The sequence below is a fragment of the Aristolochia californica genome, unplaced genomic scaffold (genome assembly GCF_029961685.1).
Source record: "Aristolochia californica isolate CCGP_79_NKW_82.1479 unplaced genomic scaffold, dmAriCali1.0.hap1 SCAF_6, whole genome shotgun sequence".
Taxonomy (NCBI): Eukaryota; Viridiplantae; Streptophyta; class Magnoliopsida; order Piperales; family Aristolochiaceae; genus Aristolochia; species Aristolochia californica.
This window is the reverse complement of record NW_027182257.1, coordinates 6,174,856-6,196,319: the sequence shown is the minus strand read 5'-3', so window position 1 is coordinate 6,196,319 and position 21,464 is coordinate 6,174,856. Positions and strand designations below refer to the sequence as shown.

General features: G+C 39.7%; 1 protein-coding gene across 2 annotated transcripts in view; it reads right to left on the bottom strand.

Moving 5' to 3' along the window:
* LOC137967124 (actin-related protein 4-like) overlaps positions 1-21,176 on the bottom strand; it is a 31,928-nt gene extending 10,752 nt beyond the window's left edge. Inside the window, exons 1-14 of one of the 2 annotated variants that reach the window (XM_068813572.1) lie at positions 21,070-21,176; positions 20,850-20,959; positions 20,587-20,678; positions 20,248-20,415; positions 20,077-20,150; positions 19,875-19,955; positions 19,594-19,654; positions 19,426-19,475; positions 18,852-18,906; positions 18,374-18,451; positions 17,926-17,979; positions 9,120-9,173; positions 8,945-9,005; positions 59-110 (exon numbers count right to left, since the gene is read on the bottom strand). In XM_068813572.1, coding sequence (XP_068669673.1) covers positions 59-110; positions 8,945-9,005; positions 9,120-9,173; positions 17,926-17,979; positions 18,374-18,451; positions 18,852-18,906; positions 19,426-19,475; positions 19,594-19,654; positions 19,875-19,955; positions 20,077-20,150; positions 20,248-20,415; positions 20,587-20,678; positions 20,850-20,862 — 893 coding nt within the window. In that variant the 5' untranslated portion in view covers positions 20,863-20,959; positions 21,070-21,176. The remainder of the gene's footprint in view (positions 1-58; positions 111-8,944; positions 9,006-9,119; positions 9,174-17,925; positions 17,980-18,373; positions 18,452-18,851; positions 18,907-19,425; positions 19,476-19,593; positions 19,655-19,874; positions 19,956-20,076; positions 20,151-20,247; positions 20,416-20,586; positions 20,679-20,849; positions 20,960-21,069) is intronic. The other variant, XM_068813573.1, reaches the window with a different exon arrangement.
* Between the last annotated feature and the right edge of the window lie 288 nt (positions 21,177-21,464).

The window sequence follows — 21,464 nt, the reverse complement described above, 5'->3', positions numbered from 1 at the left end:
TTAACAGTGTCACCTAATAAATTCAAACTAGAAAACCAAAAATCAGATAGCATCTTACTGTCCATCTGGCAGTTCATATGGCGTCATAGGAATGTTTGCATATCCAGCATCTGTAAATACATGGCATTAGTCGTTGTTTTTTTTCTTTGAGATGATTATAGGATAGAGAGTGTGAACAGTGAGGAAGGACTAGAACCTTATGCAAGAATTCAGTGACTCCATAAGACCAAAAGAGCAAACAGATACTATTACTATTGGAAATATCATATTGTAAGGCAAACCTCCCCACCAAGTCAGCTCGTGTGTGGAGGAAATTGACATTTCCTCCATAAGACCCAAAAAATAAAAATAAAAGTTAAATACATATATACACATATTATACCCCTGGTGAGGCTTGAGCCCAAGTCCAATCCACAACTGAAAAAGATATTTGAGCACCTTTGAGGAGATTAGATACAATAATAAGATAACAAACACTTCAGCCAGCAGTCAATATCTTTTACATGGAGTAAATAATGAAAGCTGATCGAATCATGCAAAGAAACACTTATCAGTAGATAACAATTGATAAAACTCAACCGCTAAAACCTAAAAAAATTGCAAAAGGAAAAAATGACTAGAAAAGATTGAGGCAGTTAAAACAGGAAGCAAATAACAGTTCCACAGAACACAGTACACTTTTGTTTCTGTGAAGAAATCATTGTGATCAGCATGATGACCTCCATCTGATGGTTCAATGAAGCAGACGACCAGTAAAGGACAGTCATATTCACATCAGAAAAGTACCATGAAAAACATTATTTTTAATTGGGCATAGAGCAAGACTAGGAGTAACATAACATTGTTCATGTGCAAGACAAAGCAAATGCAGTAATTGAGAACATCCTAAGAATATGTGAGTAATCCTACTAGTGTAGAGAACAAGTTGAAGGTACTTGATAGATTTATGGTCATGTACCGTAGAGACACGAAACTGAGCTGTCAAAGGCATGCCACCAGGTGCATGTTGCAGCCCAGAAAAGAGATGGACCTAACTAGAGAGGAAAGATCTAAAGGCACGTGCACCAAGCAGAGTTGGCAGCATTGTGGGCAAACAGAGAAACCTCCCCTCTCCATTTAATGTAGGGCCGGCATCAGGTTTTGTATTACCTGCCCCAAAAACAATAAAAATTCACATAATATCTAAACAAGTACAAGGAATAGAAATATTTGGGGGAAGTATGAAGGTGATCAAGCAGTCTTTATTATCTGAAAGCCTCTTGAGATTTATGTCCGATATGACCTCTTTGATTGCCAGTAAATATAAATATAATGATTCCTTGGCCCTCTACTTCTTTTTCACAGCACCATTCATATCTGTGGAAAGGAATAAACCGTCTTCAAGAGGTCTTCAGAGGAATATATGCTAACATGTGCAACATGGAAGGCAAATTAAATTCTGGTTGGATTTGTGGTTGGGTATCACACCCCTCCCTTCTGCCCATCCTCGGCTACTTGGTCTTGCATGAGATAAAAGTATTTCTGTTTCCCATACAATGACAGAAAATTCTGGTACCCTCTGTAGACTCTTAATTTTTGCCGAGCTCTTTTAATGATGAAATATTAGTTAGGTCAGCTGCTGCATACTCTGGAATTGATTTTCGTTAAAGGTTATGATACAGATTTGCCTATTTGGAGCCGTGAGTCATCGGGTAGTTTCACTGTTGCTTCCCTTTAAATGGTTTGACTTCCTTCTTCTGTCCATTGCTGTCCAAGATCTCTTCAGTATGGAAATTTAAAGCTCCTCCTAAAGTTCTACATTTTATGTGGTCTGCTGCTCATGGCAAGATTCATACAAGTGATGAGTTGATGAAAAGAGGTCAAGTGATCATTAACAATTTGTGTAGGTTTTGTGGGGCTGTGGAGGAATCTGTGAGTCATTTATTGTTACATTGTTCCTTTAGCAGATCTAGACTTCTGTATGAAGACATTTAGGGATTCCTGAGTGTTTCCTTAACTTGGTAGCTGCTCAAGCTTCTACAGCTCCCCTCTCCAAGGAGCGTAGGCTGATGTGGCAGCTGTCTGTTGCTGCCGTTTTTTGGCATGTAAAGGAAAAAACTTCTTGGACATTTTTCAGTACACCCCACTCAATTGGAGGTGAAAATATTGCAAATTCGATCCTGTCATGGACTGCTGCCTTTCGGCTTCGTCCAAAATATCCTTGTTAAGGAATAGTCCCACATGGATTAGTGAGTATAAAGATACTGAGTTTATTAGTTGGGAAAGAGGTTTCTTAATCATTTTGGGATAGGCCTTGGACCCAATTTCACATGGTATCAGAGCAAGTACTCATAAGTGGGCCAACACCTAAATTATGCAGTTGTAGAGCCACAAAAGAGGACCTACACCTAAAAATTATCCACTTGTAGAGTCACAAAAGAGGACTTACACCTAAACTTATCTACTTGTAGAGCAACAAAAGAGGGCCTACACCTAAATTATCTACTTGTAGAGCCACAAAAGAAGGTCTACACGTGAGGGGGAATGTTAAGAAATAGTCCCACCTGGATTAGCGAGTACAAAGATCTTGAGTTTATTAGTTGGGAAAGAGGTTTCCAAAGTTGGCTAGTCATTTTGGGATGGGCCTTGGACCCAACTTCACAATCCTAGATCAGTTATTCATAGAAATTGGGGTCATATTCTTCATTCTTCGAATTTATCTCCCGTGCCAGTGGTTTCTTGGAACCCGCATTTAGTTGGTTTTCTCAAATTAAATTTTGATGGGAGCTGTTTGGGCAGTCCAGGTCCAGCTTGGTTAAGAGGAGTCACACGTGATCATGTTTTTTTTTTGAAAAAGATGTATTTATATGAACAAGAGAAAATTACAATGGAAGAGGGAACAAATCCCTAACAACCAAAGATTGCAAGGTTGCTCTCTACTTGGCAAGCACATCTGCTGTCGAAATTGCAGATCTTAGGATGTGAGACCAAATACAAGAGAATAGTGAGGCAATTTCTAGAATCTCCCGAAAGATGTCCCAATGGCGCCACAGGGAAGGGATGCACACTCACACCAATCAATGACCACCTTTGAGTCCCCTTCAATGTGACGGGGACCACTATAGTTGTCTCTGAAAACGCGAAGCCCATTGAGGAGGCCATAGAGCTCAGCCAACGTTGAATCAGAAATGCCTAATGGGCCGGCATACGAGAAACACTGAATACCGGATGGATCCGAAATAACTCTCCCAAAACCAGCAATCCCAAGATTACCGAGAGAAGAGTCATCAAAGTTCAACTTTAGGTAACCAAGTTTAGAAGGAGTCCATTCCCGCATGACTTGGACCTTGGTCCCAATGTGCATCTTCACCGAATTGCTCCAGTTTTCACGGGTAGAGGTACCCACGAAGGAGGAAAAGAGCTTCTTAGTCAGAAGCCAAGCGGAGATTTGGCCCGACACCCGATCCACGACTCTTACCGCCGATTAACTTTTTGCATCGAAACGCCTTCGGTTGCATTTATTCCAAAGCCCCCACGGAATGAAACTGGCACAGGCGGAGATCATCACTTTTCAAAGACCAGGAAGGGGATAACCTATGAGCGACTTGTTGCAGGAGATCAGATCAACTGACATACAGAATTGCAGCCCCAACTTGCAGAGAATGGAAGTTCAGACATTCCACGAGGAGCACTGTAGCAATATGTGACTTGTGGTTTCAACCTCTATGTTGCAAAACGGGCAGAGGAGGTCGATAGATGGGTGGCCCCTTCTTCAAAGCACGTCTGCCGTGAGAATATTACTTTGGCAAGCGCTTCACATGAAGAATTTTTATCTTTGGCGATGCACAGAAACGCCATACAAAGTATATCTCATGCTCCCTTTGAGTCGAATCCCAACCATTAATGTATCCGTATGCAGATGATACTGAAAAGGTGCTACTTTTGTCAAGCCACCAAATGAGCTTCTCTGCCTCTGAAGGTCTAATTCTGACAGAATTTAAAGAATCCATCAAGCGGCTTGCTTCCAAAGCCTAGTGTCAGAAAGACCCCTTCTAGCATGTAGGCTCAGACCACCCCCCCAAAAGCATCAGCTACTGATATCTCCCTTTGTGTAGAGAGGAGGAATAGATTCCTAAACGAGATCTGTAACGATTCCTGCCCCGCCCACCAATCATCCCAAAATTTGAGGGATCTACCATTTCTAACAAAGAATCTATTGGCGGAGGAAAATTTTGGAAGAAGTGAGTATAGTGATCTCCAGATTGAGGATAGGCCTCTCCAATTACCACCTAAGATCCACCATGGAGAATTCCAACCAAGCTTGACAAGAACCATTTCCTTCCAAAGATTGGAAGAAATTGTGGTGAACTTCCATATCCATTTTAGGAGCAGAGCTTGGTTCATTTCCTTTGATTTCCGAATCCCCAGACCTCCCAAGCTCTTTGGCAGACAAACTTCATCCCATCTGACCAGGTGATATTTAAATGCATCGCTCGATCCCCTCCAAAGAAACCTTCTTTTTAACTTATCCATGATTTTACATACTGAAGAGGGGCAAGGCATAAAGGATAACGCATAATTCGGGATGCCCGCAATGCAAGACTTAAGGAGGATGAGCCTCCAAGCTTTGCTGAGTAAACGCCTCTTCCAAGTTGCTAGCCGGGACTCAAATCTTTTCAAGCACCAGATTCCATAAACTTTGGGTTATGCGGTCATTGAATAGGGAGAGGCCAAGGAAAGTTGTAGGGAGGCTAGTTGTTGTACAACTAAATATATTTGCCATCTCCGCAAGGAGCTCAGGACCGATGTTGAATCCCATGAGTGATGTTTTCCCCAATTAACTTTCTGCCAAGAGGCTAATTCAAAAAGGCCCAAAACGGCTTTGATCCTTCTAGCTCCTTCTATATTACCAATTCCAAATATGATGGTATCATCCGCATACTAAAGGATGGGGATATTAAAAGCTTGTTGGGGACTAGTAGGGGGGAGCCATCCAAGATTAAAAGCCGAATAAAACATAGAGGAGAGGAATTATGTTACCATGTTGAATAAGAGCGGAGATAGCGGATCACCCTGTCTGATCCCCCTGGTCCCTTGGAAATACCCACAAACCGAGCCATTGAGGATGAGAGAGTAAGAAGCCGAGACCTCGCAACTTCTTATCCAAAATCTCCATTTTTTGCCGAAACCCATTTTTTCTATTATCTCATCAAGCAGGATCCAATTAACCCTAACGAAAGCTTTTTCCAAATCAAGCTTTTAGGCGATTCTTGGGTCCTTGTTATAGCGGAAGTGATCAATAAGCTCATGTGCTGCCATTGTGGAATCTAAGATTTCTCTCCCCTTAAGGAAAGCGCTTTGCCCTCTGTGGATGACGATACGAAGAAAAACCTTTAAACAATCAGTAAAAATTCTAGCAATGATTTTGTAGGCACTCGTAACAAGACTAATTGGGAAAAAGTCTTTTGGTTTCTCAACACTAGCTTTTCTTCGGAATCAATGTTGTGGAAGGTGATGTCATTCCTGAAGAAGCCATGGATCATTGCTATGATATATGTTAAGTTGTGGAGCCTAATTAATGCCTTACAGTGAGTTGGTTGCGGATTGACCTTCGCGGTAAGGTCGTCGTGGGGGTTGGAAGGGGCAGGAGCGAAGCCCCCGTCCGATCCACGATATATTGACTGTTGTTTCATTAAGGGCAATTTGGGAATTTTACTCTTGCAATGTTGTTGCCCTAGCTTTCTCTTTAAATTGGGGGACGCCGCTATTAGGGTTTAATCATCTTAATCCGAGGAGTATATCGCGTTGCAGCCCGAGAGGTTAGAGAAAAACACATACAAGTATGCGATTTTTCTTGTAAACTATTTCAACTTCATAGTGGATTATTGCAACGGCAGAAGACAAGATGTGGTCTCACCTTGAGACGAACCTGTATAAATCTTGTTGTGCTTTTCGTGCTTGTTTTCTCCTTCTTCTGTGTTTATTATTATTGCTCTCGTTAATTTAGAATTAGGGCGTCTAATTTCTATCAATATCCTCCTTGAGTCGAGACCAAAATCTTTTTAAAAAATCTCCATTGAAGCCATTAGGGCCTGGGGCCCTATCACTTTCCATGCTTAAGATAGCACGCTCAATTTCTCCAATAGAGAAGGGGGATTCTAACAATGAGGCAGCTGTTGGAGAGAGACGAGAGAAAATGATTTGTTGAAACCTCGGTCAATTTGAACACTCTTCCGAATATAAATCTGTGAAAACTTAATCAACACATTAGTGATCAAAGTCTGACACAACGTTACCACATAATGAGGTAATTCGGTTGGATCTTCGCTTTGTCGATGCAACGACATGAAAAAATTTAGTATTTGCATCGCCTTCCTTCAGCCATTTAAATCTGGCTCTTTGCTTCCAACGGATCTTCTCTTGATGCAGGATGGTATTGAGATTAGAATTTAGAGAAACTCGGGAAGAGAACTTAGCAGGAGTTAAGTACCTTTGCTCCTCCACCAGGTCCAGGGCAGTGATCTAACAAGGGAGAGAAGCCTTCTTGGCACCCAAGAGGTACAACGTTGTAGCCCATTCCTTTATTTTTCCTTTTATGAATTGCAACTTTAGAGGGAAGGCCCACTCCCTTCTTCCAAAGCTTGGACCCTCAGTCCACCATCCATCAATAAGAGCTTCAAAAATTTTCTCATCCAACCATGAGTTTTCAAAACGGAAAGGAGAGGGTCCCCATTTTTCAAAAGAGGTGGTCAGCATGATAGGCCAATGATCAAACACAACCTTATTGAGAACTCTTCTAGAAACATTCCCGAAAAGTTGCAACCAGTCAGGACAAACTAGAAAACAATCCAATTTTGAGAGGATTGGTTGATGCTGGCCGTTAGACCAGGTGTAGTTCTTTCCAGAAAGAGATATCTCATCCAGCCCAAATCCGCCAATCAAGTCCGAGAAGCCTCGCATTGAGGTAGATATGCGGGTTGGAGGAGGCTTCTTCTCGTTACAGTATCGGATAGCATTAAAATCACCGGCAAATAGCTAGGGGTGACTCCATGTCTGGTGAAGCTCACTGAGCTCTTCCCAAGAGAGGTTTCGCTCCCGATATCTAGTCAGACCATAGACACCACCCACACACCATATTCTGTCGGAGGAGTTATCCTATAGCTGGATACCCAATGAGAAACAACCCTCAGTAACATTAAGAGAGTCAAAATTCGTTGAGTCCCAGGCTACAAAGATACCTCTGGAGTGACCAATGGAGGGCTTAAATTGAGAAAGGAAGCTAGATATCATGTCGCGCTTTTGTACAGCACCAATACCTCTAACATTCCAAGATAACAAAATCATTTGTTACCTCGTTTCTGGACTCCCAACGCAATGCTGTCTCTGGGCAACTGACCCCTATAGACAACTCCCATAAGGCGCGCCAAATTCATCATCTATTGCCATGTCTCATCATCATATCTATGACGTTCAACTTGGAGTTCCTCCACTAGACGAGTCGATCTGTCATTTGGGGGAGGGGAAGGTTGAGTACTGTTATATCTCTCAGGGAATCGAAGATTGGCCAAACTGGATTCACCCTGAGGGATATCATTTTCCTGACGACGTCTTCTTCTTTGATATGTAGCTAGGACAAGGGGGGATGTTGGGTGTAGAGGAGGGGAGATTTCGGGTGTGGATTCTAAGTCTGGGTGATCAGGATGTCCGGACTCCATGTGTGTGAGAGAAGGCGAGGTAGGGGGCGACAGCCTTTCTGTTCTCAGATGGGAGGAGTCTTGCTTAACAGGAGTAAGATGGAAGTTGGAACCACTGTGAGCATCTCCTAGCAGTTGGGCATTCCATTCCCTGAAAGATACAGAGCTTGAGAGGAAGAGGACTCCGTCAACAAGAGGATTCCCGGTATTCCCGGTGCTCGAGGTATCGAACCACGAGAGCTGGTTGTTGCTATCACGGTTGGGCTTCTTCGGGGCCTCGAGATGAAGCATGGTTGGGGAACTTGCCTCGAGATTAAGACTGAAAGTCGGCTTTTGGCTATTTGTCATCTCGAGGCAATCAGTGCGCATGTTGCTATCACACGTGATCATGCCAATAGAGGAAATTGGCATATTCAGGCCCACTTGGGCAAGGGTATTTTCCGAGAATCTGAGTTTAACGCTGCTCTTCAAAAAAATTCGGTAATATGTTCAGCAGTACACTGACTCTCTTATGGTGGTTACCCCATGCCTTTCCTGGTCTTCTAATCCAGTTTAGCGCATCAGACACGTTTACGATGCGATTCTGATTTTATCATCACAAGTTGTCATCACTTGGCAGCATGTTTCTCAGTCTGCTAATCATTGGGTTGACGCATTAACAAAGTCTGGGGTTACTCATTCCTGTATTTTAGTGGAGAATTCTATGCCCCAAGGGGCCTAAGGGCCGTTCTCCTTGTAATCAGTTTTTTTATAAATAAATTACTCACCAGTTTCAAAAATAAAAACAAAAAGTGCCCAGAGCCTCTAAAAGATGACCACCATTGGAGTTTTCAAAATATACTCCAGAGGGTTTACTTCTGTCACATGTAAGCTGGATCCAGGTACAAAATCAAAGTTGATAAAATTGTAGTAAGTTGGCCAAAAAGAGTGGGCATCAAGAAAAAGAGCAGAGAATTGATTTCATCATAGGGACTCTGCTTATTGTTTATTTTGTATCTTGTTTTGCTTTTGCAGATCTTGCAATTCTCTTTCTTCACATTTCTTCTTCTCTATTGGTGAGTGCTAAATTTTATTAAGAAAAAAGATACAGGAAACAAACACGATTAGGACCACCTCATGAACTCTACATGAGACACTATTTAACAAAAAATCACAAAACAACAGGAAAGGAATTGGATAAAGAAAAAACATATAGTGGATATACAGAGTAAATAAGGGCAGCAATACAGAAAAATAAAGTATGAAGACCGAATATGAGGAAAAGATCCTACCATCATAAGCAGCATCTGGTGCCCGGCAAACACATTCCTTGATATCACTGGCAATTACCCTCTAACAAAAGAAAATAATTTTTTTCTTTAAAATGTGAGAATTTAAAAGTCACAGTGATAAGGGGTGAGGAAACATAAAGCAAGGCATAAAAGAAATTTAGAAATAACCACGTACCCGAGAGTAGACTTTGTAACTTTCTGTTGTATTTGGGAAATCCAGATCTACCGTCTATGAAGTTCATAAAACAACAAAAGACAAGAAACTCGAATACATCAAGAGAAATTTCTGACTGATCTTTTTTGTAACGAGAAATTTTATTAAGAGAAAAAGAAAACAATAATAAGTAAAAAAAAAAACAGAAAATTCAGAACCAGACCACAGAGCCGCCCCCCCCCCCCCCCCCCCCCCCCCCCCGAACACCACTAGCTAAAAAGAATAGCAGCATGGTCAACCACCCTTTTTCCTTTTCACCAATCTAATCAACCATAATCATGGTTTCCACTAGCCAGCATGGTATCAGAACTTCAATTTAGGGTTGGGGAACCGTTAAGGGATCTTGAGAAATCAACTTCATGTGTACCAGCTGCAAGTCTTGCCTCTTTCTATTACGTGTCAATGAAGAAGGCTTGATTCTCTGTTGATCAAGAACTTTTGAACCAAGAATTTGAGTGGTCAGCCTAAATCTCTCTTCTTTTTCAATAATCCCATCAGCCTTATACTTAATGGTGTACACCCAACGACAGCCCACAACAGCTGCTCCTAAAGGAGGATCACAAAGACCCTACGTCCCCCTAGAAAACGAAGCATCCATCTCCTCGTCCATAGCTCGCTTCCAAACCGTGAAGCCATAGAATCCTGCACTGAACTAGGTAGAGGAGACAGAGATAAACAAGACAAAAGATTTGTAGGAAAGTGACAAAGAATCTAAGGACATATATTTAGATATGGGACGTGAAGTACAAGGCCTTTTACTTCTCCGGAGACTAATTGGCATATCTAAATAAGAGGGAACTGGATCTGCAAGTAAAGAGGAAGATGGTTGGTCCAAAGGAGGAGGGGGCTCACGAACCGGAATCTCATAAGTGAGTGAAGCTTTTGATGCCGGTATTTAGTTGTGACATTGCCAGCTATACATATATAGCGGCTTAGAGGAACTTGCTCTTGGAGCACCCATAATAGCTACAAGCAAAGGTTTATTCATAAATGGATCAAACACTTGCTAATATTGAGTAGATGACACAAAATATATAGAGTATTCTCAAAAAATGTATGTCTTGCACTTAATAGGATCATAACATTTTTATCCTTTTTTATGACATGAAAAATCCGAAAAAACACATTTAACAAAACAAGGAGATAATTTATCAGTAAAGTTACTAAACAAATGAACAAAACAAGTAGACCCTAAGACACAAGGAAGAACATCAAAGATTTTACATTGTGGCTTTAGAACCTGAATAGAAACTTGTCCTTGCAAGCAGATGATGGAATACAATTTATTAAACATGAAGTTGAAACTGCATCTCCCCAAAAGGGTTTGGCAACATTCATTTGGATAGCAAGGTATGACCTACTTCAAGCAACTGTCTGGTGTTTTCTTTCAGCAACCCCAATTTGTTAGGGAGTATAAATGCACAAAATCTGATGGCTATACCATGAAGATTACAGAATAAAGTAAACCTGTGATTTAGAAATTCAAGTCCACTTTTATACGAAAAAGATGAACATCGACACCAAATTGATTTTTTTATTGCATTGAATTTTTTTAGAAATACATCAAAGACCTCTGACTTCTCCCTCAAGAGATATACCCATGTAACTCAGCTAAAATCATTTATAAAAGAAAAAAATACTTAAAACCAAAAGAACTAGAGACTCGACATAGGCCCTGTAAAGTTGGGTCCAAGGCCCATCCCAAAATGACAAGCCAACTTAGGAAACCTTTTTCCCAACTAATAAACTTAAGATCTTTGTACTAATTAATCCATGTGGGACTATTCCTTAACACTCCCCCTCACGTGTAGGCCCTCTTTTGTGGCTCAACAAGTAGATAATTTAGGTGTAAACCTTCTTTTGTGGCTCTACAAGTGGATAATTTAAGTGTAGGCCCTCTTTTGTGACTCTACAAGTGGATAATTTAAGTGTAGGCCCACTTTTGTGACTCTACAAGTGGATAATTTAGGTGTAGGCCCACATATGAGTACCTGCTCTGATACCATATAAAGTTGGGTCCAAGGCCCATCCCAAAATGACTAGCCAACTTAGGAAACCTCTTTCCCAACTAATAAACTCAAGATCATTGTACTCACTAATCCATGTGGGACTATTCCTTAACAATGTTAAGTTGTGGAGCCTAATTAACGCCCTACGCTGAGTTGAGCGCGATATATTGATTGTTGTTTCATTAAGGGCAGTTTGGGAATTTTACTCTTGTATCGCGGTTGCCCTAATTTTCTCTTTATAATTGAAAGGCGCCGCTATTAGGGTTTAATCATCTTAATCCGAGGAGCATCTTGATTTGCAGCCCGAGAGATTAGAGAGAAACACATGTAAGTGTGCGCTTTCTCTCGTAAAGTATTTCATCTTCATAGTGGATTACTACAGCGACGGAAGACAAGACGTAGTCTCACCTTGAGGTGAACCTGTATAAATCTTGTTGTCCTTTTCCGTACTTGTTTTTCCCTACTTCTGCGTTTATTATTATTGCTCTCGTTAGTTTGGAATTAGGGCATCTAATTCCTAACAAACAGGCCCTATACATCAGAGCGGACTGATTCAAAGACTCGAAAACTATGACTAGAACTAGCTGGAAAACTAGCTCAACGATGTATCCCAAGTTGACACGACTCACAATCAAAGGTAAGATCAACTAGCAAAGAAGGAAAATATTGGCGAAGCTTTGCTGGTGATGGATGTCCCAAACATAGGTACCATAAGTATTGGAGTATCTTTAGTTGTAAGAACTACTGACTTCGGAATAGATACATCACCCAAAGCCCACCTTTCTCATGTCCTAAACCAATCATCTTCTCCGTCTATAGATCCTGAAAAAACAAGCAGGAGAAAAAGTAGTAGAACAATTAAGAGATTTAGTAATATTACGAACAGACAAAGGCTTTACAAAAACGTTTGGAACAAATAGAACTGAGTTCAAGGACATCTAGGAGTAGTGTGAACGGTACCCTCCCCCTAAACTAGGGAGGTAGATCCCTCAACTAAAGTAACATTACGATAGGACTAAGGAGTGATAAACTGAAATAAACAGATAAACCTAATATGTGTGTGGATAATCTTGAATCAATTATCCAGAGGGACAACAAGATACATTCAGTTCTTGCATATTTGTCTTGCCATTTTGGCACTTACAAAGGAGAAGGAATTCGATTCTTTGGAAGTAGTGATGAGTGGTGTGGAAGTCAATTGAACCAACCTCTGAAGTAGTTGTTGAATTTCTTCTAGTGAGCCAGCACATGGAATACTATCTCTTCATGTCGTAGTTGTTGGATGGCTTTCCAAACTTCTCACAATGTGTATCTGAAAAATAGCTTCTTTTTTTCTGCCACAGTGAACACACTTTCTATCCCTCTATCACTATGTCCATGTCCTTTAGTAGAAGATTCTCTACCACTGCCCCCACAACCTCTAGCCTTAGATTTATTAAAAGAAGAATTGAGGTTGGGAGAGATAGCATCAACGACTTCTATATCTTTCTCATTTTACCAGCCACTACACCTTATGCCCGAACAACACTATGCCCGAACGACACAATTAAATGCTTTTTCAAGTTGTTGCATCATCATTAGCCAATGCATGTTCAAGCTGTCACATCATCATTAGCCAATAATTGTGCCCGAATTGTGTCATACTCAGACCTAAGACCATCCAGGACTACTAGTTCACATAATTCGACTCATTCAACTTCAAAGAAGTAACCTGAATAGAATGAGAATCCCTACTATCTATAAACTCTCAGAAGGCTTATTGGCGTAACATTTTTGGTCAAGTCCAACATTTAATCCTCTAACAGCTTGTAAGTATACCACAACTATTAATAAAATAATATACTAAATCCAAAATAGCAATAAATACAAACTCCAACCTGCACATATCAAGTGGCCACACTTCTCAATTAGGGCACAAACACAATAATAACACCAAGCAAAAACAACCACAATCTCCAATGCCACTAGAAATCAACACAAATTCAATCACAAACACCAGCAAGTAGGCTAATGCAGGCAAAGAATAGGTGGCGTAGGCACAGTATAGGTGCAAGTATGCATTTAGCATAAAACCATTAGGTAACACTCTAGGATCAATAAAAACATAGTAAACTACTTAATTAGTAACAAGAGTCATCAACCAAATGGTTATGGCAGAAAAAGATAGGGTAAGATATGACCTTTATCCAACCAGTAGAAGAACTATTTGGAAAACCTTCTGTAGGAATCAAAAACTCGTGGAGAGAACCAAGAAACTTGTAGAAGAACCTCCCAAATTCGACGTCTTACCGCTCTAATGCCATGTATAATTGTAAGATTTAAATAGGAGAAGATGTAAGAGAGAAAAGAAAGAGACAAGAGAGAAGGAAAACAGCTAGGAAAGTTGTGCACATTCAGGGCTCAGAAATCGAGCCCTTTCCTTCTTATAAAATCACTTAACTAAAATATTGTTAGAATAGTGGCACAGGGGTATTTTGGTCATTTCATCCTCTCATATGAATGTCATATGTTTCCAGCAAGTTACTACATATCAACTTCAAAAAGTTAGACTACTTATCATGCATTTATGTTTCAAGTCTCATTGAATTCTGATGTGTATTAGGGTTTAGGGTTTAGGGGCATTATTTTTACTGTAAATCCACTTCAATGAAATGTTAAAGGGGGTCAGGCTCGAATTATGAGCCTAATACTAATGCAGCACATGGCTGCCACTTCTCCAACTCTCTTCCTCTCAATTTTCTTCTTCCTTTTTAATCATCCCAAGTTTGTTACTTTTCATGGTATCAGAGAAAGAGAAAACATTCTTGGGCAATTTCTCCACAAATCTTAACTTTCGTTTCCATGTTGATCAATACTTTTCATGGTATCAGAGCAGGAAAAGACATTCATGGGCAGTTTTCCACAAATCTTGACTTCTGTTTCCATGTTGATCAACCCTTTTGAAGGCTCTTCAAACAATTTCTGAACTAGTAGGGTAAAGGTCAGATTTTTCCTTCTTTTCTTCCTGCCATAATCATTTGGTTGATGGCTTCTACAGCTAATTGAGCAGTTATTACGATTTGCTGCCCTTAAAGGGTTCCTAACTAAATACCCTAGCTTCATTCGTACCTGTGTACCTACCCAGTGCCTGCATCATCCCTCTTTTGCCTGCATCATCAAGCCTGGTGTTGTTTGAATTGCATTTTCTCAAGCTTAATCGCTAGATTGAAGAGTGTGTGTGCCATTGTTCACTGAAGTGTGATTTGGGTGTGATGATAGTACCCTAATTTCGTAGCACAGAACCCACATAACCTTTTTGGGTGGATTTAGGTTATTGATACCTTGAACTTGGAGCATCCTCTTGAGTTCATTCGGGGTGTATTGATGGATTAAATGGCAGATACCAGCAAACATGTTACTGCTCTTAAATCGTTTGAGAGCTCAAATAGTAAGGATTCTAGTTCCACCCAAATTACCTCAATTAAGTTGCTCATACACTTAATCCCTAAAAACTCCTACGCCACAAAATTACAACTATATAAACACTCAAGCATGCTGAACAAGATAGGACTATATCCAGGAGGTGTACACTATGTGAAATAACCAAAGTACCCTTCACATTGTTTCCTAACAGAAATGTTAAAGGGGGTCAGGCTCGAATTTTGAGCCTAATTCCAATGCAGCACACTGCAGCCTCTTCACCTACTCTCTTCCTCTCAATTTTCTCTCTTTCTTCCTCTTTAATCCTCCTAAGTTTGTTACTTTTCAAATATAATACAAAAAGATAGTTCTGTCCCTCATTACAAGATCTCTCATAACTACATAAATACAAACCAGAATTGAATAAAAATTGAAACATAGATTTCTAATAAGAAGCATAGTTTACTGCATCTTTATGAGAAACATATGACTATAGGAAATGATGAAAATACCCCATGTAAATATTTTAACAATGAAGGGATGGCCCATCTATAGATCCACTATGTCCTTTCTGCCACAATGAAGGTGAATCCGCCAGTCATACTCTTCTCCAGTGTCATTTCTCATGGAATGTGTGGACCTCTGTTTTATGCAAGTTGGAGATTCAATTCTGTATTGTTGCCGATCTGATAAGTTTCTGCAAGTCGATCGTTGGATATCCCCTTACTAGTCTCGGCAAATTGATTCTAAGCCTGTGCTCAGCCTGTGCTAGTTTCGTTCCATGGGGGCTTTGGAACGAACAGAATAGAAGGCGGTTTGATTCTAAAAGCGAGTCTGAGGCTAGAGTAGTTGGTAGAGTGACAGGGCAAATATCCACCTGGCTATTGACTAAAAAGCCTTTTTCTTCTTTCAAGGGTACCGCCATTCGAGACAACTGGAGCAATTTGGCGAGGATGCACATTGGACCAAGGTTTCAATTATGAAGGAATGGACTCCCCCGGAGAATGGTTACCTAAAATTGAATTTTGATGGCTTTTCTCTCGGCAATCCAGGGATCGCTGGTTTTGGGGGCGTGATTTCGGATTCATCTGGAAATCAATGTTTTTCCTTTGCTGGGCCTTTAGGCATATCTGACTCTACGTCGGTAGAGTTACATGGCCTTCTTAATGGGCTACGGGTGTTCAGAGACAAATGCAGTGGGCCTATTCACATTGAAGGGGACTCCAAGGTTGTGATTGGTTGGTGCCAGCGCAATACCACCCCCCCCCCCCCCCCCCCCCCATGGAGGCACTGGGACATATTCCAAGAGATTTTGGAAATTGTATCATCCTTTTCATGTATTTGGTCTCACATTCCAAGATCTGCAAATTCGGTAGCAGATGTGCTTGCCAAGGAGGGAGTTTCCCTGCAATCTCTTGTTGTAAGGGATTTGCTCCCTCCCCCCTTGTAATTTTCTCTTGTTAATAGAAATACATCTTCACCAAAAAAAAAAAAAAAGCTGAGAGGGAGTAAATTCCAGCCAACAATTTGTAGAACAATTGTAGATCCTTTATGAACACTTGATCCTAGCCAAAAGACCAAGAAAGATATTTTGGATCTTAATACACAACCAAGATATTGAGAATCTCATATACAAATATGGCCAGCTCTCCAAGCGGGTCGGTGACTCTTGCACCACTACAGTAGAATCACCTTCAACAATAAGCTAGCCCAAGAAACTGTCCTTGAAAACCAAGAAAGAGAGCAGTGTTCAGCCTCATTAGAGTCCCTAATTCCAAGTGGACCAGAGAAAGCAAGTAAGACAACACCCTCAGAAGTTTAATTTAATTGAAGCAGGTGGAAGTAGGCTCCAAGGACACACACAGCATGTCTGAGAGAAGAAAGACCAGCTATAGACCTCTGATCTTTGTGAATAAAAGCAACCAAGAATTCATTAATGTTATTCATCAAACCCACCCAAGCAATGGAAGAATGTAGCATCTTTCCAAAAACACCATAATTGAGGACCTTTTAGATATGAGTTGATTTCTTTCAGACTTTAATTGCCAACTAACCATAGTGAGACATACTCAGCACATAGTGCTAACCAGATTAGGGAAAAGAGTATAAATGGTTTTAGCATAGGATACATGCAAGGTAGCTGGAAAATAAAGATCCAACAAACATTTGAAGAGAACATAGCCCCAGATCTTATGAGCAATAGTGTAAAGGAGGAGAAATGTGATCAGTCAACTCAACTTCAGAATGGAACAGCTTGCAAGGGTTCAAGGTGGACATACACCTTGCCAAATTGAAAATTAGGAATTGGGAGATAAACACAGAGCTTATTTGGTTAAAAATCGTCTGAACACTAATCCATTGTGGCAACTTAATTGTCATTTTTGACAGCTTTTTTCATGAATGCCCAAGTGAACACATCCAAAGAAAAGACAATTTTGAAAGCCAGCTCGTAGACATCTTTGTTAGACCTCATCTAAGACTACTAAATTACAATGTTCCAAGCAGGATTTAACATTCACTTCATTCTAAAGTGTGAAAATGACATTCTTACTGTGTGTGGCATGGTCCTAAAGTCAGGTATCACCAAGTCACTTCCTCTGATAAAATATTGTATATTTTTTTAATCCAATCATAATTTCTCCAAAGAGGTTAATACTAGGTTATCAAGGATCTACCTCAAGAAACAAAGAAGCAAAATAACAAGTTCGCTGGGTGCCAAAAAGGAACAAAATAAAAAAACAGAAAAGCTCCCGCTGCTCCCAGAAATACCGTGCTTCGATATAACTTAAAGCTCCACAGTGTTCAACTTAATCACAGCATATATGTCGAGTTCAGTTCAGGGTGATATAAGCAAAATCATTCTTAGGATGAATATAACATGAACTTCTATTGTACTCAAGTAAATGAAACAACCCCATTGAGAGAAAACAGTATTTAGGGGTTCCAGAGGACCAAGTAGACCATTGAGTCAATTGTTATAAGGATGTGTACTCATGTGCATAGAGTCATGTCAATGGGGGGCAACATCAGTGAAGTTACAACATGAGAGATATGTGCAGTGTGAACTGCACGAATAAACAAGCCGAAAAATGAAATAAAGAGAGCTCCCAAGAAGGTCTCCAGCTGCCCTATTTTTATTAGAAATCATTCACCACCATCTTCATTCCATAAAAAGAAAATTACAAATAAAAAAAGAGTCTTCTAACATGAAAAAATCCATGAATGAACACAAAATGATTAAAGCATTAACTTTATACATTGAAATATCAATTTCAGAATACAATAATAGAGTAAAAGAAACTGAAAAAGTTACAAGAACAAAATTTATATGTCACTAATTTATGAGAGCAGGGGGGCACCTGAAATTCTCCCGGGCGTGTCTCCTTTCTTTTGAAAGAATATCTTGGTTTTATCTGTAGAACTAGAATAACTTAAAAGAAAGTACATTCATTTGTTTGCTGAACTTAATTGGACTCAAGTTTCCTAAAAGTTGAAAATAGAAAATATTATTCTAGTATTGAACTCCATTTTATAGAGCTCTTATTGTTTTCATTAAAACATCTCAATAAAGGAGCTCAGAGCAGGGGAAGAAGAGGTAGAAACAGGGATAGCAATATGGGAAGAAGAGAAACTCTTAAATTAAAGAGAAAGAGAGACAGAGAGAAAGATGAGAAGAGTACAATATCCAGTCACATGTAAAAATGCGATAAAGCAACAACAAGGCGAGTATAAGTAGAGTTTGCAATATCCACTAAACTCAATCATTTTATTGTTAACCAACATTGCTCTAAAATAAAAACTGCTTACGGTGATGCCCTTGCTTTCCAAGCTTTTCATCAAGCAATCCGTGAGAAATTCACCTCCTATCGGAGATGTTGCCACAGCCTGAAGAAATAGAGAGAACCCTAGACACTTAGTAGGCATGTTGTTTCCCACAAAAGCAGGAAAAAGGGGATTACTGCAGTCACTTCACAACAAGTGCTATTGTTCCCATCCAGGACCACCACAGTATACCAGGCAGGTGTTCCTTTTAACTCCACATTTCAGATGTACAACATATTTGATAATATTTTTCTAATCACTAACTTCTTATAAACAAATAAGATTCTTAAATACTTTTATTTTCTCTTAGTTTCTAATGATTTAATCACAATTTTCAGTCCTCTAGCTCAATTACTTGTGTACCAAACAGATGCTTCTACTATAACTTTCCAATGACTCATCGATCAGTATTTTCTTGCATCAAATAGATATGCTAAGCTATCCACATTAAGCCAGACAATACCTTTTGAAGGACATATCCGTCATGTACAGCGGCAACTGTAGTAGACCCACCACCACTGTGCAATGGAAATATTATTTATTAATACTTGTAACAGACTATATGCTGTTAGAGTTTTCATATAAAGAAGAAAGTTTGGGTAAAAGGTAACCCGGATCAAAATAAAAGATGACAAGTTAAATAAGCTATAGGTGCCTTAACAAAAATTTGGGAGTGGTAATCTGGAAGTTCAGCTATCAAATCAGTTTACATTTTATCCAGGGTGCATCAGTTACTAAATGAGCACCAAAATATTTCTAACAGAAGGCAGAAAGTGTGAACCATCTTTATTTAATGGTGAAAAGACTTTCTCTCTTATTAGGTGGAAAAGAAACTCTTATAAAGAGGGGGACAAAAGTCAAAAACCTTCACAAGAGGGGCACAGTTTCCTGAGAAAGTATTTCCAAACTACAAAACTTCTACTTTCAACTCAGCTTACATTTTAAACAGGGTGTGTTGATTACTAAAGGGCATCAACCCAAAGTAAAAGAAAAAATAACATGTCCAATCAGACACTTAGAAGAGAATGTAGTCAGACCTGTCGACAACCAAAGAAGTAGCACGGCCAGAAGCAAAAGATGTGAGAACCTGAGAATGAGTAAACAGCGATTATGCCAAACAAAAAAAGAAAAACAGGTATAGGAATATCAGACATGCCGAAAGCTGCAAAAGTCAATATGAAACTAAAAGTCAATAGAAAACATACAGCATTTTTGGCTAGGAATAAAGCAGGAACTTGGTATTTTTCAAACATTAACTCAGCTGCCCTGCCAAATTTTACATGTCCAAGTTACATTTCGCCATATTTAAAAAAAAACAACTATACCAACCTTCAAGAAACAAACTGCTATGATAGATAGAGAGCAAGAGAAAGAGAGAGAGAGAGGGAGAGTCAGATAGAGAACGATTAAATACAAAACTCAGACACAGATATCTCAAAACTGAAGAAATCATAATCTGACTAAAGGAAGAGGAAATGCGGATCACTTTTCTCTTTGCTGTGGTATATTAGATGATGGCTCAGCAAGTAGCATTGGATGCTCTTTAGGGTCAATTAACAATCGTTCCCTGACAGAAGATATTACATCATGTCACTCACAAATCAATCAAGTTTGGAACAGCTACAAGAAGAAAAACAAATAGCAAGCTCAAAATAAAGAAATCAATGTCAACTAAGAACAATGTAAACCTGAAAGCATGATCCCATATATTATCAACTATGTCCCAGTCCAAAACAACTCCATCCCTTATGGGCGACAACACCTAAATGAATTATCAAGGAGAAAACCTGACATTAGAGATGAAAAAAGAATGGGCAAAGAGCTTGCACATATTTAGGCAAGTAGCTCCACCCGCTCACCTCCATATGGTCTCGACGGTAGCCTAGAGCTTGAGATCCCACATAAAGTTTGCGCTTTGTCTTTGTTTTCTCGGCTTCAAATGGTCTATTGCCGCTTTTACCATCTATTGCAGCTTCTGAATCTCGTTCATTATCCACAGCTCCAGCTTGCTCAATTGATCCAACGACCTTCAAAGGCAGAGAACTTTGGATTAAATAGAGAGAAAAAAAATTTATCAAGCCCATTATAACTAAGCACACGCCCCACTTGGACAGCCCTAACTTTGCAATAAAAACTTCACAAACACACTAGGGTGGTTACGCAAGTTCATATGAAATTTTAACTTTAAGCACACTTACAGACGGAAACACAGCCTTCGGAGCATCTTCACCAGCATAGCCAGCTTTGCATGTGTGAGAGCCCAAGTCAAGTACTATAGCGGATACTTCATCTGTATGGAAACAAAATACAGCTCATGTCATGGTAAAAAGGAAACAACAGATAACGAGATCTTAAGTGAGAAAATGACATGGATATTCGTATTGCTGCAGTCTGTGCTTCAATTTCCAGGGGTAGAAAGAAAAAGTTAAACGAGATTTAAGAAAATGTACACTGTACTCACCACCTCCGTACATGTTGCCTCAAAATTTTGGCTGAACCGTCAAAACAGTCTAACGAAAAAAGTGACTAGCACAAGAAGCAACTATCACGGAATGCCGTTGTACAACAGCTCTGTAAAATAGACTTGGGAATCAAGATCATGCTGCAACTTAGTATGCCAGAGATTCAAATGAAGAAGACAAGACCTAAGAAGGCCGTAAAAACGCGAAGAAAAACCCTACCTGTTTTGAAGGAGCAGGAAGAAACGAGAAAGACCTCGTAAGACCAAACCTTCCTTTCTTCTACTCTCGAAGCGAGAGGAAATTCCCGTTTAGGCGCTTACGGCTAGTGAGCAGTCGATTGCAACGCTGGCAGAGTAAAAGCACTTCAATTTGTTAGAAGCTGCTGGATAATTCGGCTAATGTTATCTCAGCATAATCAAATTTTACTGGTTTAAATAATAAAATAATATTTGTGTCAATGCACGCACAAAATTAGAGCGAAATTCACTTTTTATTCCATCTTTTCCTTTATTCTATCTCCCTCCTTCCTCCTTTCTTCTGTCTCATTCCTTTTCTTTTTGTTTTATCATTAGTTTTTATTATTTTTAAATAAATTATTTTATTATTTATTTTAA